This window comes from Panthera onca, chromosome B2 (assembly GCF_046562875.1).
Source record: "Panthera onca isolate mPanOnc1 chromosome B2, mPanOnc1 haplotype 2, whole genome shotgun sequence".
In the NCBI taxonomy this organism is placed as follows: domain Eukaryota; kingdom Metazoa; phylum Chordata; class Mammalia; order Carnivora; family Felidae; genus Panthera; species Panthera onca.
Genome location: NC_138343.1, coordinates 30538109 through 30555816, shown reverse-complemented (window position 1 = coordinate 30555816; position 17708 = coordinate 30538109). Strand labels below are relative to the sequence as shown.

At 46.5% G+C, this 17708-nt stretch overlaps 3 protein-coding genes across 5 annotated transcripts; 2 read left to right on the top strand and 1 right to left on the bottom strand.

Moving 5' to 3' along the window:
* Positions 1-3304: 3304 nt before the first annotated feature.
* Positions 3305-5752, bottom strand: LOC132675218 (heat shock 70 kDa protein 1). Its single transcript, XM_060627636.2, has one exon. It carries the CDS (start codon positions 5536-5538, stop codon positions 3613-3615), a length of 1926 nt encoding a protein of 641 aa, XP_060483619.1. The 5' UTR covers positions 5539-5752; the 3' UTR covers positions 3305-3612.
* Positions 5753-5957: 205 nt separating this feature from the next.
* On the top strand, positions 5958-9894 carry LOC132666906 (heat shock 70 kDa protein 1-like). 3 transcript variants are annotated; one of them, XM_060615153.3, is made up of 2 exons: positions 5958-5980; positions 7652-9894. In XM_060615153.3, exon 2 carries the CDS (start codon positions 7665-7667, stop codon positions 9588-9590), a length of 1926 nt encoding a protein of 641 aa, XP_060471136.1. In that variant the 5' UTR covers positions 5958-5980; positions 7652-7664; the 3' UTR covers positions 9591-9894. The 3 variants fall into 3 exon arrangements, with proteins under 3 accessions (XP_060471136.1, XP_060471137.1, XP_060471135.1); XM_060615154.3 differs by lacking the exon at positions 5958-5980 and adding an exon at positions 6089-6111; XM_060615152.2 differs by lacking the exon at positions 5958-5980 and adding an exon at positions 6142-6263.
* Positions 9895-11401: 1507 nt separating this feature from the next.
* Positions 11402-17660, top strand: LSM2 (LSM2 homolog, U6 small nuclear RNA and mRNA degradation associated). Its single transcript, XM_060617166.2, has 5 exons — positions 11402-11509; positions 12146-12213; positions 16831-16861; positions 16979-17038; positions 17138-17660. Exons 1-5 carry the CDS (start codon positions 11507-11509, stop codon positions 17261-17263), a joined length of 288 nt encoding a protein of 95 aa, XP_060473149.2. The 5' UTR covers positions 11402-11506; the 3' UTR covers positions 17264-17660.
* The last annotated feature ends 48 nt before the right edge of the window (positions 17661-17708 follow it).

Below are 17708 nucleotides of genomic sequence, written 5' to 3'. Positions count from 1 at the left end.
GTGATCCAAGGGGACGTATTTAGGATTTCAATTAGACTGAAAGTTGATGTCAGTTACTGTTTCTTATCTCTACTATAAGGATCATCCTCTCACCTAAAATAACCCCATTTCTACCGAAAGCCCATGTTCCTGCCCGCTTCTCTCATATGTATAAAAGGTTTTTTTGTTGTTATTTTGGTATCTTTTTCATTTTTGATGACAGAATCCTGTTAAATACGAGAAATGACAGTATGTATGTTGCTAATAAAGCAGTCTTAGGCCCAAAGGTGTATTAGGGAAAGTACTAGATTTTTAAAATTCTTTCCTCACCCACAGTTCTTTTTCCTCAATGTACCTCCCCTACTCCCAAGTTTCCTCTGTTACCCAAAGCACAAATTTCTTCAGCGATGACACTGCATTCTCTCTTTTTTTTTAAATTTTGAGAGAGCGAGAAAATCACCCTCCCCTCTGTCAGCCTGTCAGCACAGAGCCTGACTCTGGGCTCGAACCCAACAAACTGTGAGATCATGACCCGAGCTGAAATCAAGAGCCAGACGCTCAACCCACTAAGCCACCCAGGTGCTCTGACATTCTCTTTACTTTATTTAAATCTACAATTTCATTAGCCTTAACTCCTTGCCTTTACAAAGTGATTATTTCAGTCTGTGCAAAGGTATGCAGGCAACAACGTCTTATATTGATTTCTTAATAAAGCACCTACTTAGTAACTTGACTAGCCATAGGAACTTACTTTGTCCAGGGTTATTTCTAGAGATTTCCCTAAACTCTTATCAAAGTTGTTTGGTAGTTCCTTCCCAATCTCCACCCGTTTCCAATCTGCCCTGCCTATCCCCTGCACCTCTCTGCTAAATAGTGGTAGTGGTTGCTGAAGAGTCACTGTATTATCTGTAAATGACAGTCACAAATGCTACTGCAGCTCTAAGGGGCAGATAAGGTCCTGTAGCAAATGCGTATCCTCATCAAAATTGATTTACACTATGGCTAGAGTCCACAGCCCTACAGCTCAACTCTCCTGAAGGTTAAAAGTGCCTTTATAATATGGTCTAGAAGCCTAAGCATCTTGTAGATTTCCATTTCCATACTTCCAGGGCAAGGTCTACCATGTATGTGTCATTCTCATAACACTGATTTTCTTCAAAGGCTATTATTTACTAAAAGGTTTGATGGGCTTTGAAGAACACAGAAAATGCTTTTATGGGGTCACCTGGGTGGCTGTCTGTTAAGCATTCGACTGGATTTCGGCTCAGGTCATGATCTCAAGGTTCATGAGTTTAAGCCCCACATTGGGCTCCGACCTTATAGCAATGAGCTTGTTTGGGATTCTTTCTCTTCCTCTCTCTTGCTCTCATTCTCTCTCACTCAAAATAAATAAAACTTCAAAAAACAAAAAAGAAAATGCTTTTATGGAATGTGGAGTGAGACCTTTTCTTTGTTTTTTGTTGAAGTGAAATTCACAAAACATAAAAACCATTTTAAAGTGCACAATTCAGGGGCACCTGGGTGGCTCAGTCAGTAGAATGTCCAACCTGACTTAGGTCATGATCTCACTGTGGGTTCAAGTTCCATGTCAGGCTTTCTGCTGACAGCTCAGAGCCTGCTTCATTCGGATTCTGTCTCAATTCTCTCTGCCCCTCCCCTGCTCACACACTCTCTCAAAAATAAACAAACACTGAAAAAAAGTTAAGTGCACAATTCAGGGGTGCTTGCAATTATCTCCACCTACCCCCTCTATCTTGTTCTAAAACAACTTTGTAACCCCCAGGTACAATCGATTTTTAAAAGGGTTCACTCATCAAGCCTGGAGAATTGTGGGCAGGCATTTTCTAACAAGGAAATTGTGGGGGGAATTATTTCTAGAATGCTAGCAGTTGGGATATGAAGCATCTCAAAGGGAAGGTAGTGTGTGGGAAGGATGCCTGTAGTAAGTCTTCTTAGTACAGGGCTGCAGGGTCCTTCCTTTTCCAAGTTAACAAATACTAAACCTTTGTTATCAATCCTATTGTTTCTCTGATAGAATTGTTTAGAATTGCACAAAATAAAAGCAAATGGGTAGTGACTGAGAAACCTAGGTTAGAAATAACCCAGAACCAGCCATGTAAAAGACAAAAGCCCTGTGGACTTGGGACAGCCTGGCAACAACTGAGGAAACCAGAGGTGGAATCCAGGTTTAACACCTTTGCTGAACTGGAATTTTTTTTTTTTTTTTTAATGTTTATTTTTGAGACAGAGACAGAGCATGAACAGGGGAGGGGCAGAGAGAGAGGGAGACACAGAATCTGAAACAGGCTCCAGGTTCTGAGCTGTCAGTACAGAGCCGATGAGGGGCTCCAACCCACAAACTGCGAGATCATGACTTGAGCCGAAGTCAGATGCTTAACCAACTGAGCCACCTAGGTGCCCCATAAACTGGAAATTTTTTTAACCAGTGAAGTAATTTCAGTTAAATCAGTAACTTTTAAATCTCCCTGTTATGTTCACCTGTGCAAGTCAAACACTACCTAAACTTGGTGTGGTGGAATGAGAATTAATAAACACATAGCCCCCAAAACGGTGCCTGGTACATAAGGGCACTGAACTACTGGGTCCTTCTCTTGGGGCACCAAACTCAAGGACAAACTGCTTGAAGATACCGGGTACTTAAAATGTAAATAACCAAAGCCAGAAATGTGACATTTCTATCTAAGTAACCTCTCGGAAATGAGAAGTAAAGGCTGAGGCACCAGGCAAAAACAAAAAACAAAAAACAAAAAAAACCAAAAAACCTTTCATTTTAACACATGAGAACTAGAGATCAGGGTGGCATATGCATAACTGGGCAAGCCAGTGCCTGAACTCACATTTCCTCACTACCGATTTAGGACTCACCTGTTCTTTCATGCTGAAACCAGATTATGTATCATTGCTCTGACATATCAGGTGTACTTACAGGAACAGGCAGGCATGGCCTTACTCCCTAACTGCCTCTCCTTTTTGTCAGCTTCTCCAGTAACATCCCCATTCCCCCCTCTTTTGAGGCCACCCTTACATAAGGTCAACCCCCTCACCAACTTGACACCACTATGTCAGTAGCCTGTAATTTTTTCTGCATCCACAGACCCAACCCACTCATACCAAGCACTTGTTTCAACTCTCCCAAGGATACCATTTGCTTGAAAGAAATAGATCACAAGGCAATATACAGACGTACTTCTCCAGATCCCTGACCTTTATCTAAGATACAAATTACCATTCAACTTTAGACTAACAGGACAACCTATGCAAATTCTTCTAACCTCAAAATAAAACACAGAAACAGTCAAGATAATCAAATTATTGAGTTTATTTACTCTACAGAAAACAGTTAAAACAACAAAACAAAAAGGCCCGAGTTTGGGATGAATATTACAAAAAAGAAAATGCACAAAAGATGGCAGTATAAATTCTTGCTAGGTTTAGACTCTACAAAAAAAAAAAAAAAAAAGGAACTTTATCATTTCATCAAAGGAGACAGTCGAAACTTGGCAAACAAGTTGCAAAGTTGAGAGGTGATGAAATGCAGATATATAAGGCAATACAAAAGTCATGAATCCCAACCGTCTCCTCAACAAACACGAGCAATCTGGGGAAGAACTCCTAATCCACCTCCTCAATGGTGGGGCCTGACCCAGAGCCACCTCTGGGGGCCTGAGCCCCAAAGCCACCAGCCCCAGGGCCACCCGCCCCCTGGTACAGTCCGCTGATGATGGGGTTACACACCTGCTCCAGCTCCTTCCTCTTGTGCTCAAACTCGTCCTTCTCGGCCAAGGTGTTGGCGTCCAGCCAGGAAATGACCTCCTGGCACTTGTCCAGCACCTTCTTCTTGTCGGCCTCGCTGATCTTCCCCTTGAGACCCTCATCCTCCACGGCACTCTTCATGTTGAAGGCGTACGACTCCAGGGCGTTCTTGGCAGACACCCTCTCGCGCTGCACCTCGTCCTCGGCTTTGTACTTCTCCGCCTCCTGCACCATGCGCTCGATCTCCTCCTTGCTCAGCCGGCCCTTGTCGTTGGTGATGGTGATCTTGTTGGCTTTGCCCGTGCTCTTGTCCGTGGCCGTGACGTTCAGGATGCCATTGGCATCGATGTCGAAGGTCACCTCGATCTGGGGCACTCCGCGTGGGGCCGGGGGGATGCCGCTCAGCTCGAAGCGCCCCAGCAGGTTATTGTCCCGCGTCATGGCCCTCTCGCCCTCGTACACCTGGATCAGCACTCCGGGCTGGTTGTCCGAATAGGTGGTGAAGATCTGCGTCTGCTTGGTGGGGATGGTGGAGTTGCGCTTGATCAGGGCAGTCATCACGCCGCCGGCCGTCTCCAGCCCCAGCGACAGGGGCGCCACGTCCAGCAGCAACAGGTCCTGCACGTTCTCAGACTTGTCCCCCATCAGGATGGCCGCCTGCACCGCCGCCCCGTAGGCCACTGCCTCGTCGGGGTTGATGCTCTTGTTGAGATCGCGCCCGTTGAAGAAGTCTTGCAGCAGCTTCTGCACCTTGGGGATGCGGGTGGAGCCCCCCACCAGGACCAGGTCGTGGATCTGGGCCTTGTCCAGCTTGGCGTCGCGCAGAGCCTTCTCCACCGGCTCCAGGGTGCTCCGGAACAGGTCCGAGCACAGCTCCTCGAACCGCGCCCTCGTGATGGACGTGTAGAAGTCGATGCCCTCGAACAGGGAGTCGATCTCCAGGCTGGCCTGGGTGCTGGACGACAGGGTCCTCTTGGCCCGCTCGCAGGCGGTGCGCAGCCGCCTCACGGCTCGCTTGTTCTGGCTGATGTCCTTCTTGTGCTTCCTCTTGAACTCCTCCACGAAGTGGTTCACCAGCCTGTTGTCAAAGTCCTCCCCACCCAGGTGGGTGTCCCCCGCCGTGGCCTTCACCTCGAAGATGCCGTCGTCGATCGTCAGGATGGACACGTCGAAGGTGCCCCCGCCCAGGTCAAAGATGAGCACGTTGCGCTCCCCCTTGCCCGTCCTGTCCAGGCCGTAGGCGATGGCGGCGGCCGTGGGCTCGTTGATGATCCGCAGCACGTTCAGCCCCGCGATCACCCCCGCGTCCTTGGTGGCCTGCCGCTGCGAGTCGTTGAAGTAGGCCGGCACGGTGATCACCGCGTTGGTCACCGGGTAGCCCAGGTACGCCTCGGCGATCTCCTTCATCTTGGTCAGCACCATGGACGAGATCTCCTCGGGGTAGAACGCCTTGGTCTCCCCCTTGTAGCTCACCTGCACCTTGGGCTTATCTCCGTCGTTGATCACCCGGAAAGGCCAGTGCTTCATATCCGACTGCACCACCGGGTCGCCGAACTTGCGGCCGATCAGCCGCTTCGCGTCGAACACGGTGTTCTGCGGGTTCAGCGCCACCTGGTTCTTGGCCGCATCCCCGATGAGCCGCTCGGTGTCCGTGAAGGCCACGTAGCTGGGGGTGGTGCGGTTGCCCTGGTCGTTGGCGATGATCTCTACCTTGCCGTGCTGGAACACCCCCACGCATGAGTAGGTGGTGCCCAGGTCGATGCCGATGGCTGCGGTTTTAGCCATGTCGGTGTCCTGCTCCCTTGCCCGGCGCTGAGGTTCAGCCTTTGTGAACGTCGGTCGGGATAGGCGACGAGGAACTCGGTCTGTTCCGAAGCTGCAAACTCGAACTTGCGGGGAGCCCGACTCAGCCGGTCTGCGGAAATTGCGCTAGCGGTCACCGCCTGAACCCCGAAGGTTTCTCTGCAGGCTTGCTGTTTTTCGGGACGGGGCGGCTCTGTGTTTATAACGCCTCATCGAGCCCCACCTTTTCTGTCCTCAGCCAATCACGGAGCTCTGCGGGGCTGCCAGGCCGGGAATATTCCAGCGGTTTCGCATCGCGTCCTGCCTCCAGGCTTTCTGGGACCAATCAGCGTTCTGGGTGCCGCCCCTCCCAGAACTCTCCAGACTCTTCTGGGGCTTGCTGGGCTTGCAAAGCTTCGAGGAGGGCGGGGGTCGGCGCGAGGAGGTGGGAGGGGCTGACAGGGCCGGAGGCAGGGCGGGGGCGGGAATGTTGACGCTGGCTCCCCAGACGCGTTACAATGGGGGGTGCTGCCTCTGACCTCATGAGCTATTTAGGAATCGGGATGGTAGGGGATGGTAGGTCCGGAGTCCGCTCAAAGTTGTAGGGCGGGGCGGGTGGGGGGTGGGGGAACACCGGCTGCGCCGTTTGGATGTTAAAGGAGCCCCCACGCACAGGGGCTCCGCAGTTGGAACATTATTAAACTGGATCGAAGGCGGCGGGACAATAGGTGAGCCAGGAGGGCTCTAATTGAAATGGAATGACAATAGGCAAGACTAGTAGATCCATGTTTGAGAAAGTGCTGGAAAGTTCTGTAGTTTCAATCTATGGGGTGCATTGACTAATCAGGGAAGGGGGAATCCTTTGGCAAGGAGCCAAGGTGGGTGGGATTTGTCAGAGCTGCTGGAAAGAAGTGGAGGAGCTGATCTGTTAGTGTCTTCAGATAGTTTTACTCCAGAGAAGATTGGAGAGATTGCTTGTCACGCTCTATCTCGTCTGAGAAAGTTTGTGAGGGGTAGATTAGGTTCCTAGTAGCCATTTTCAGACTAGCCCAATAGTATGCCAACTAATGCCTAATGGAGGGTAAAGGAGTTGTGGAAGGTAGCTAAACCGAAAGATAGAGATTAATGTCTGGTAAAGGGACCAGAACATAAGATAATCTTAGTTCAGCAGGAGACAGTTACAATCTCAGAATAAAATATCACAGATAAAGAAACAGGACAATGAAGTTACACTCTGTGAAAATTAAACAATATATGCCAACTGTCCTCCCACTTACTTCCAATTCGCTAAGAATACTTTAGTCCAAAAAGCACTCTCCGTGAGAGAAGAGACTGGAATACCTGTACACTAGCAAGAAACTTGTTCATGGAGTTTATGACAGCACTATTCACAATAGCCATAAGGTAGAAGCAGCCCAAGTGTCCAAGGAAGGAATGAATGTACAAAATGTGCCCCATATATAATGCCCCTATATATATATAATTAATATTATTCAGGGTTAAGTAAACTCTGACACATGCTGTAACACATACATGAACTTTTGAGGATATCTTGCTAAGTGAAAAAAAAAAAAACAGTTACAAAAAGAAATTACTGTATAATTGTATTATTATGAAGAACTAGAGTAATCAAATTCATAGAGACAGAAAATAGAATAGTTGTTGTCAGGGGCTGGAGAGAGAAGGGGAATGGAGGTTTGTTTAGTGAATATAGAATTTCAGTTTTGAAAGATAAAAAGATTTTTGGAGGTTGTTTGGCCAGCAATGTGAATGAACTTACTGCTAAACAGTACACTTAAAAAATGGTTAAGATGGTAAATTTCACATTATGTGTATTTTAGTACAATGGAAAGTAATAAGGGCGCCTGGATGGCTCACTCCGTTGAGCATCCAACTCTTTTTTCAGCTCAAGTCATGATCTCAGGATTGTGGGATCAATCCTGTGTTGAGTTCCATGCTGAACGTGAATCCTGTTTAAGATTCTCTCTCTGTTCCTCTGCCCCTCTCCCTTGCTCGTTCGTGTTCTCCATCTCTGTCTCTCTAAATTAAAAAAGTAATAAAGTAAAAAAAAAAAAAAAGCACTCTGCCAAAACTTTATCTCATTTTTTTTTCTCAGGCCTCGGAAGACCATGGCTGCTGCTAAGGGAATGGCCATTGGCATCGACCTGGGCACCACCTACTCATGCGTGGGGGTGTTCCAGCACGGTAAGGTAGAGATCATTGCCAATGACCAGGGCAACCGCACCACCCCCAGCTATGTGGCCTTCACCGACACGGAACGGCTCATTGGGGATGCGGCCAAGAACCAGGTAGCCATGAATCCCCAGAACACTGTCTTTGATGCCAAACGTCTGATTGGCAGGAAATTTAATGATCCTGTAGTGCAGGCAGATATGAAACACTGGCCTTTTCAAGTAATCAATGAAGGAGGCAAGCCCAAGGTAACAGTGTCCTACAAAGGGGAGAAAAAAGCTTTCTATCCTGAGGAAATCTCTTCTATGGTACTGACAAAGATGAAGGAGACTGCTGAGGCCTTTTTGGGCCACCCTGTCACCAATGCTGTGATAACTGTGCCAGCTTATTTCAATGATTCTCAGCGTCAAGCCACCAAGGATGCAGGTGTGATTGCGGGTCTGAATGTGCTAAGAATTATCAATGAACCCACAGCTGCTGCCATTGCATATGGCTTAGATAAAGCAGGTCAGGGAGAGCGACATGTCTTGATCTTTGACCTGGGTGGAGGAACATTTGATGTGTCCATCCTGACCATAGATGATGGAATCTTTGAAGTAAAGGCCACAGCTGGGGACACCCACCTTGGTGGAGAGGACTTTGACAACAGGCTTGTGAGCCACTTTGTGGAGGAATTCAAGAGGAAGTACAAGAAGGACATCATCCAGAACAAGCGAGCCGTGAGGCGGCTGCGCACCGCCTGCGAGCGGGCCAAGAGGACCCTGTCGTCCAGCACCCAGGCCAACTTGGAAATTGATTCACTTTATGAAGGCGTCGACTTCTACACGTCCATCACCAGAGCCCGATTTGAAGAGTTGTGTGCAGACCTGTTTAGAGGCACGTTGGAACCTGTGGAGAAGGCTCTTCGGGATGCCAAGATGGATAAGGCTAAGATCCATGACATTGTTTTAGTAGGGGGCTCCACCCGCATCCCTAAGGTTCAGAGGCTGCTACAGGACTACTTTAATGGTCATGATCTCAATAAGAGCATCAATCCAGATGAGGCAGTGGCCTATGGGGCTGCTGTACAGGCAGCCATTTTGATGGGGGACAAATCTGAAAAGGTACAGGACCTGCTTTTGCTGGATGTGGCTCCCTTGTCCCTAGGGTTGGAAACAGCCGGGGGTGTGATGACTGTCCTGATCAAGCGCAACTCTACCATCCCCACCAAGCAGACGCAGATCTTCACCACCTATTCAGATAACCAGCCAGGGGTATTGATCCAGGTGTTTGAGGGCGAGAGGGCCATGACCCGAGACAACAACCTGCTGGGGCGCTTTGACCTGACTGGAATCCCTCCTGCACCCAGGGGAGTGCCTCAGATTGAAGTGACCTTTGACATCGATGCCAACGGTATTCTCAATGTAACAGCCATGGACAAGAGCACAGGCAAGGCCAACAAGATCACCATCACCAACGACAAGGGCCGGTTGAGCAAGGAGGAGATTGAACGCATGGTCCTGGATGCTGAGAAGTACAAAGCTGAGGATGAGGTCCAAAGAGAGAAAATCGCTGCAAAAAATGCCTTAGAATCTTATGCTTTTAACATGAAGAGTGCTGTGAGTGATGAGGGCTTGAAGGGCAAGATTAGTGAGTCTGATAAAAAGAAAATACTGGATAAATGCAATGAGGTCCTTTCGTGGCTGGAGGCCAACCAACTGGCTGAGAAAGAAGAGTTTGATCACAAGAGAAAGGAATTGGAGCAGGTGTGTAACCCAGTCATCACCAAACTCTACCAGGGAGGATGCGCTGGGCCTACCTGTGGGACAGGGTATACTCCTGGAAGGGCTGCCACAGGCCCCACCATCGAAGAAGTAGATTAATCTTATCTGGAGCTGGAGGGCTCTAGGGTGCCTCTAAGGTGATTTTGTTCCCCTCATCTTCAAACATTGTTATGATTCTTGAATTGACTGGACCTGAACCTGTTACCATCCCTTTCAGATTCTGACAAAAGAGTCTTGTATACCACCTTTTCACAATCCCTGTTTCTGACTCTTAGGAAAACTAGGCCCCTCTTTGAGCCATTTGATGAATTTGATGTCTGTTATTTATTTCCAACCTTCCCAACTTTCTTCTTCCTGTGTGGATGGTTATTTGTCATTCAGTAAATTTGTTCCTAAAACAAAATTTTTTTCTGGTATCTTTATTTTTTTATTTTTTTACCTTTTTAAAGTTTATTTTTATTTTTTAAAATATATTTAAGTGCATTTAGGTCATCTTTACCTCCAACGTGAAGCTTGAACTCATGACCCCAAGATGAAGAGTCACATGTTCTTCCTGCTGAGCTAGATAGGTGTCCCTCTTCTGGTATCTTTAGACTGTTACTGTACCTTGAAAATAGGAAAAGAAGAATCAATGAAGAGAGAGTGTGTGTGGTCTGATTGTGAGCTCATTGTGAATCATTAAACTGATAAGTGGAAAGTATTTGAATTTTCATGAGATAATTGTTTTAAGTGGGAAAATGGCTTTTTGTAAAGTTTATTTATTTATTCACTCTGAGAGTGAGCGACCACAGGGAGAGGCAGAGAGAGAGAGAAGAGAGAGAATCCCAAGTAGGCTCCACACTGTGCCATTAGCGCAGAGCCTTATGCAGGGTGCGAACCCAGGAACTGTGAGATCATGTCTTGAGCTGAAATCAAAAGTCAGATGCTTAACCAACTGAGACACCCAGGCGTCCCTGAAGCAGGAAAATAACTTTTGATCATCAGCCTCCTTTAGCTCCAGGTAGAGCAGTTGCTATGCTTGTACTCAGTGATAGAGTGGTTTAGGTGCTTAGGGTTCAGCTGGGGGGGGGGGGGGGGACACAAACTTCTGCTTGATGTCCTTATGATACTTATAGTGGGGTCAGAAGATCCAAAATCTGTGTATTCAGAGTCGATTATTACATCTTTTACATGCAGAAAACATTTCTACAACGAAGTGCTGACAAATGGGTACTTTTGTGCAAGATGAGAAATGGAGGATTTGTAGTCTTATTAAAAAATATTTTCACCTATTGTGTCATATCCCATATTTATAAAACCCTTGGGGACAGGAGCATAGAAGTATGTGTAACAGCCCTTGTGTCCCTTTGTGTTTTAAGTGAAATGTTACAATGGGAATTTCTAGCCCTGAGCAAGTTTCTGTTTGGTTTTACTCAGTCCTTTACAGGCAAAAGGGTCTGAGAAATATGGACTGAGATTGGGTCCTTGGGAGAAATATGTTACTGGGAGCCTTTGATAGAATCAAAAGGAGTGCTCAGGCTCCTGATTTCGGGGATTCTGCACCATGTTATTTTCTAAAGTTTTTATCCAAGTGTGACAGATATAGAAAAGTGTACAAATCAGGAGTTTTCGCAAATTCCTCCACAGTTGTCAGCAGAATGTAAGGTGTGAGCAATCGTGCTGTGGATGGCACTGTCAGTGAAAAAAACCTCTAAGAGGCGGTGTACCTCTTCAAACAGCTGGGGCCCGCGCCTGCGTGTTTGGAAGCCCGCCACTCGGGAGGAAGTGGAAAGGCAGGAAGACCCGCCCCTTTCCCGGCTCAAGCGCCCCCTCGGCTCTCCCCTGCTAGCGCTCCCGGCGGTGCGACCCTGCCGCGTGCCGTAGTGCTTGCTCGGAGCTTCCTCCGAGCTTCTCGTGGCGCCTGCGCGACCCCGCCCATTCCCACGCGCGGGCTAGCGTCTCGGTTGCGGTCCGGCCCCAGTCCCGCGGTTCCCGGCTCTCGTTTTCCCGGCCCGGCCGGCAGCGGCTTGAGCACCATGGTAGGTACCGTGACGTCACAAGGGGCGCCCGGGCGGAGCGCGGGCGTGCCGGCGGATGGTAGTCGGGGTGGCGTCTAGGCTTTGACCGGCCGGGTCGGAGTTGGGCCCAGGGGTCTTGCCCCCATCCTTAGTTCTCACGCCTCAAATTCTGGGGTGCGGGGGAAGACACCTGGGAGCAAATGGGGATTTTCCTTCTTTTCTTTCTTTTTTTTTTTTAAACTTATGAGGGAAACAAAACAAACGCGGGAGAGAGTTGGAAACAAGGGGAGGGAAAAAGCGAGACCTCAGGAGGCTTTGGGAGGGTGCGAATGGGATACTTTGTACAATTCTGTACACTGGGGCGAGTGGGCAGGGCCCCAGGAGAGGTGGGCGATTGAGAGACGCACCCGGAGAGCCCGAGGAGTGCAGGGCAGAGTGTCTCTCTGGGGCTTTCAGCCAGGGGCTCAGTGAAGGGTGCAGAATCTTTTGCGCTTCAGGCGGTCGTCCCTATCAGAGTATTCTTTCCCGTGAAGTTTTGAGAACTTGCCAGAGATGTGGTGGGGATCCCAATACCAGTATTTGGGGATACTGGCAAAGGAGCACTCTTCCCTACTGTGTGCCTTCCCATATGATGGTTTTCCCCCTCTCGCCCAATAGCTCTTCTATTCCTTTTTCAAGTCCCTCGTGGGCAAGGATGTGGTCGTGGAACTCAAGAATGACCTGAGGTAGGTACCCATTCTGTAGGGGGCGGAGATATGCAGGGCTCTGGAACCTCTTTGACAATTATTTGAGGGCTGGGCACAGTGGGAGAGCTACAGAAGAAATAAATGACCAGTGCCTTAAGTTTAAAGTACTAGAAAGAGGGCAGCACAGGCATCAATAACATTTTTTTCCTTCTTTGCGAAACGAACATAGTTTTGGTTTTTTCTGACTAAATTATAGACTCCTTTGACCCAGCTTACAGAAATGTACGAATCAGTGCCACAGGTAAAGATGTATGTGCAAAGAGGTTTGTGGTTTTACTTTCAATAGCCCCAAATTGGAAACAAATAGCTGTCTACCCGGAATGGGTTGATTGAGTTGTGGTACTTCCATACTATACAGCTGTCACAGAGGAATACGATGCATTGATATGGAGAGCTGTTGCAGAATAGTATATATGGCACAATCTTCCTTTTGTTAAAGAAAATGTAAAGGGTAAGCCAAAGACCAATGCAATCCCTTATGTCTTGCTGCTTTTACATCCTCTACCCCCTTGTATCATTAGTTCCTAATTACTGTTCAGGACTTGGAGTAAATGCTGTATCCTTGGAGACACTTTTTTCCTGGTCCGTCTAGCCATATAAAGTCTGTCATATAGTCTAATTTTCTTCCTAGTGGTGCTTCTCAAATTGTGGTTTCATCGAAATGTTTATGGTTTATGTCCTGTCCTTCCTACAGGGCCAGAACCTCAGCTCACCATTGTGTACCTAGCATAGGCCTGGTATATAGTAGGTGCTTAATAGGTGTGTGCCGAAAGAAAGAAAAATAGCTAACATTTGAGAACCTTCTATCAACTAAGCGCTATTCTGAATATTCTGTATGTATGAATTTATTCTCATAACATGTCCATATGACATATACTATTGTTGCTGTCTTACACATGAGGAAACTGAAGCATAGACATACATGTTAAGAAACTTGCTCAAGTCTACACAGTTAGTGAATGACACAGTCAGAACTGAAGTCCAGTTCTGTCTGGTGTGTGCACACGTGCGTGCACGCTCCCTTAAATTAAAAACAGAGCAAGACAAATACCATATGATTTCACTCATATGTAGAATTTAAGAAACAAAACAAATGAACATAGGCGGTGGGAAAGAGGCAAACCAGAAAATAGATTCTTAACTATAGAGAATAAATTGAGGATCACTGGAGGGGAGGTGGGCAGGGAGTAGACTAGATGAGTGAGGGATATTAAGGAGGGCACTTGTGATGAACACTGTGTGTTGTATATAAGTGTTGAGCCACTAAATTCTACACCTGAAACTAATATTACACTATATGTTAACTAGAGTTTAAATAAAAACTTGAAAAAAAAAATGGGGTCATATTCTTTATGCAGTTGTGAAACTTGCTTTTCATCTGACAGTATGTTGTGGATATTTTTCATGTCAATAAAGTTGATCTTTAACATTCTTAATGTCTGTATGGCATTTTTATTAGCTGGCTGGAACTACTTTAACCGACTTTGCTGTTGCACATTTAGGCTGTTTCCAGTCCCTTGTTTTTATAAATCATGCTGCCCTGGACATCCTCATGCATGCATCTTTGTTCCCATCTCTTTCTTTAGGAAAAAAAATCCTTTGAATGAAGTGTACATTTAAAGTATCATTACTTATTACCTGACTCTCCTTTAGAAACTTTATTTTTTTAACTTTATTTTCCAAGTTTTTATTTGAATTCCAGTTAACATACAGTGTAATATTCGCTTCAGGTGTAGAATTTAGTGATTCATCACTTAACATACAACCAGTGCTCATCACAAGTGCCCTCCTTAATACCCAACTTTTTTTTTTTTTAATACTTATTTATTTTGGGGAGAACACAAGCAGGGGAGGCACAGAGAGAGAGGGACAGAGGATCCAAAGCAGCCTCTGTGCTGACAGGCTGATAGCAGCAAGCCTGATGTGGGGCTTGAGCTCACGAACTGCGAGATCGTGACCTGAGCCGAAGTCAGACGTTCAACCAACTGAACACCCCAGGTGCCCCTCAAATTTTTTTAAGATTTTATTTTTAAGTGATCTCTACACCCAGTGTGGGACTCAACCCCACAACCCCAAGGTCAAGAGTCACACGCTCTACTGAGACAGCCAAGCGTCCCTCTTTTAGAAACTTTGAATCAGTGTATTCCCCACCCCCAACAATATCTTCCATGTTTCTTTGTGAGGTAATTTCTTAGTTGGGGAAACGTTGATGTAAGGAATGATGAAGAGAGGGACTTGCCTTTTATTTTATTTATTTTTAAGATTTTATTTTTTAAAGTAGTCTCTACACCCAATGTGGGGCTTGAATTCATAACGTCGAGATCAAGAGTTGCGTGCTCTTCCGATTGAGTGAGCTAGGCACCGTAGACTTGCCTTTTAGATCAGAGATTCCCATTTATGGCACTAGTGATGCATATGGTATTGATGGTATACAGATTGGGGCCATATAGAGAGACAAGTGTGGAAGCCAAAACCACCCTAGGCAATTCTGTGAGATGATTTGTTTTTGGTTTTCCTCTTCTCTCCTTCCTGGGTCTTCTACATGGCAATAATAGCTTATGTCCCATGCCCTACAACAGGGACTTACAATATTTGAAAGTAGTCCATTGGGTTGGGGGAAGAGCTTGTTTCTCTCATGCTTGATGTCATACTATTTTTCTGCCAGATACTGTTAAAGGACTGAATGAAATGACACCACCTTACACAATTCCTGAAAGTTACTTCGCTGTTGCAGATGGTAGTAGGGTGCTCTCAAAGGCTTTTCAGCAGCCAGGGATGTGGGGAAGCCACCACTGAGGCAGTATGTCTCTGGATTTCAGAGACTTAGAATCTAACAAAAATTGGGGTCCACAGAGAACTGCCAATTTATTTTTGGCAAGGACATTTCTAAAATTACCATTTATTATAATCATTTTTATTAACAATTTCTGTTCATACCAGAAAGTAAGGGCAATTAAAGAGTTATTCTTAGGGAAGAATATTGGTAATCTTTAGCACACTACATACACACTCAACACACGCTATATTAACTTGTGTTTTGTTTTTAATGTTTATTTTTGAGAGAAAGGCAGAGCATGAACAGGAGAGGGGCAGAGAGAGAGGGAGACACAGAATCTGAAGCAAGCTCCAGGCTTTGAGCTGTCAGCACAGAGCCTGACTCGGGGCTCGAACTCACAAGCAGTGAGATCGTGAGCTGAAGTCAGACACTTAACTGACTGAGCCACCCAGGCACCCCAACCTGTGTTTCTTTTGTCACAGACTTAAGAAACCTTTGAGCACACATCAGTGTTTGAGAACCACAGTCCTAAGGAACATAGAATTGTGATGACATGCAGGGCGGCCAGGATGGAAGCTGACCTGGATTGAAGTGTAATTAGACCTTGGTTTGTAGAAGTCAAATTGGAAAGAGAATTACGGAAATGTTAGAAAAATGTCATCAAATGATGGGGACATGGGTCATGGAGGATGGTGAAGTACTACTCAGGATTTGAGGTTGTAAGACTGTTGAAGCCATTGACAGAAATTAAAGAGGTTGGGAAAGAGAGGTAGCTCTCTTGGAGCTTGACTTGGAGTACTGGTGTTCTGATAGCATTCCTCATTCACATTTCAGAGGGCCCAGGGATTGAGGAAGGGACAGGACATCCCTGTGCCTGCATCAAGAACAATGTTAAGCTATTTTGTCTACTTTACCTATGGGGCTCTGGTTCCAAGGCAAGAAATGTTTGAAAATAGCTGATGGTTTGGGGAATCAGACCTGGACTCAAGTCCCTGTTTGTCCTAAACTTAGGCACGTTACACAGTCTCTGAGTCCCTAGAGGGTAATGGCTATCTTGCAAAGTGGCTAGAAAGACTGCAAATATGTGGAATACAGGTCTAGTGCATGACAGTTGTTTAATGGTAGCTGTTAAGAGTGAGTTGGTTTGGGGGTGCCTGGGTGGCTCAGTCGGTTAAGTGCCAACTTTGGCTCAGGTCATGATCTTGCAGTTTGTGAGTTCAAGCTCCATGTCAGGCTCTGTGCTGACAGCTTGGAGCCTAGACCCTTTTTCAGATTCTGTGTCTCCCTCTCTGTCTGCTCCTCCCCTGCTCACACTCTGTCTCTCTCTCTCAAAAATAAAAAAAATTTTAAAAAGTGAGTTGGTTCTAGGAGAGGAGACATGAGATCTAAAATAACACATTGCATGGGTACCTGGGTGGCTCAGTTGATTAAGTGTCTGACTTTGGCTCAGGTTATGATTCCACAGTTCATGAGTTCAAGCCTCGAGTCAGGCTCTGTGCTGACAGCTCAAAGCCTGGAGCTTGCTTCAGATTATGTGTCTTCCTCTCTCTTTGCCCCTCCCCCGCTCATGTGCTCGCGCTCTCTCTCGCTCTGTCAAAAATAAATAAACATTTAAAAACTAAATAAGTAAAATAACATATTGCAGTAAAAGCATTGTCCTTCTTGCTCCTGGGTTTAGGAATGCCCCCTTTTGGTTCTACGTTTTCTGGCTTCCTTAAGTCCTTGACTTCCCCCAACCATGTTCTTATCCATGGTCTGAAGACATCTCTGTTTATTTTGGTTTAAACTGATTTGGTTCTCTCCTCCATCTCCCCCGACAGCATCTGTGGAACCCTCCATTCTGTGGATCAGGTGAGATCTCGTAGGAGCCTAGAATCGGGTCTTGGGGAAGGAGAGGGGAGAGTTTCGGTGCTGGGTACTTGCATGTTTTCTCTAGAGCTGATGATGCTATTCATCTTCTTTTCTTAGTATCTCAACATCAAACTAACGGACATCAGTGTCACAGACCCTGAGAAATACCCTCACATGGTGAGTTGGTGATGGTGAAGAGGAAACAGAAGCAGGATGCTCCTGGGTGGATAGCAGATATTTTTAAGGGTGTTTTCACATTTGTCTATCTTGGTCTAGTTATCAGTGAAGAACTGCTTCATCCGGGGCTCAGTGGTCCGCTATGTGCAGTTGCCGGCAGATGAGGTCGACACACAGTTGCTACAGGACGCAGCAAGGAAGGAGGCCCTGCAGCAGAAACAGTGATGGTTCCTTCTCTTCCCTGTCCCTCTTCTATTGGTGACCTTTAACCGCAAGTCCCAGCCAGGACCCCTCCCTCCCCATATTGAGGATTTTTTGTCTTTTTTTTTTAAATAGTGGAGCCTTTTTTTTTTTCCTATTATTATTTCAGCGATGAGTGGATGAGAGGAAATAGTGTGGAGCAGCTCTCCTCTGTTGAGGAGGGGAGGATAAGTAGGCTGGGGAACTGCAAAGTCAGCCTTGTCCTCAGCATCTTTCCTTCTCACTCCTTCCCTGGAGTGGGAAGAATCTCCTAGATTCTGGTGGAAGAATCTCCTAGATTTCTCCAGGGCACCATGTGATTCGTTTTGGGGATGGAAGGAATCTGTCCCGCATCGGGAATAAACTTATGATGCACATTTGAGTTCTAGTTCTGTGTGTGTTTGGGGAAGGAGCCTGGAGGGTGGGAAAG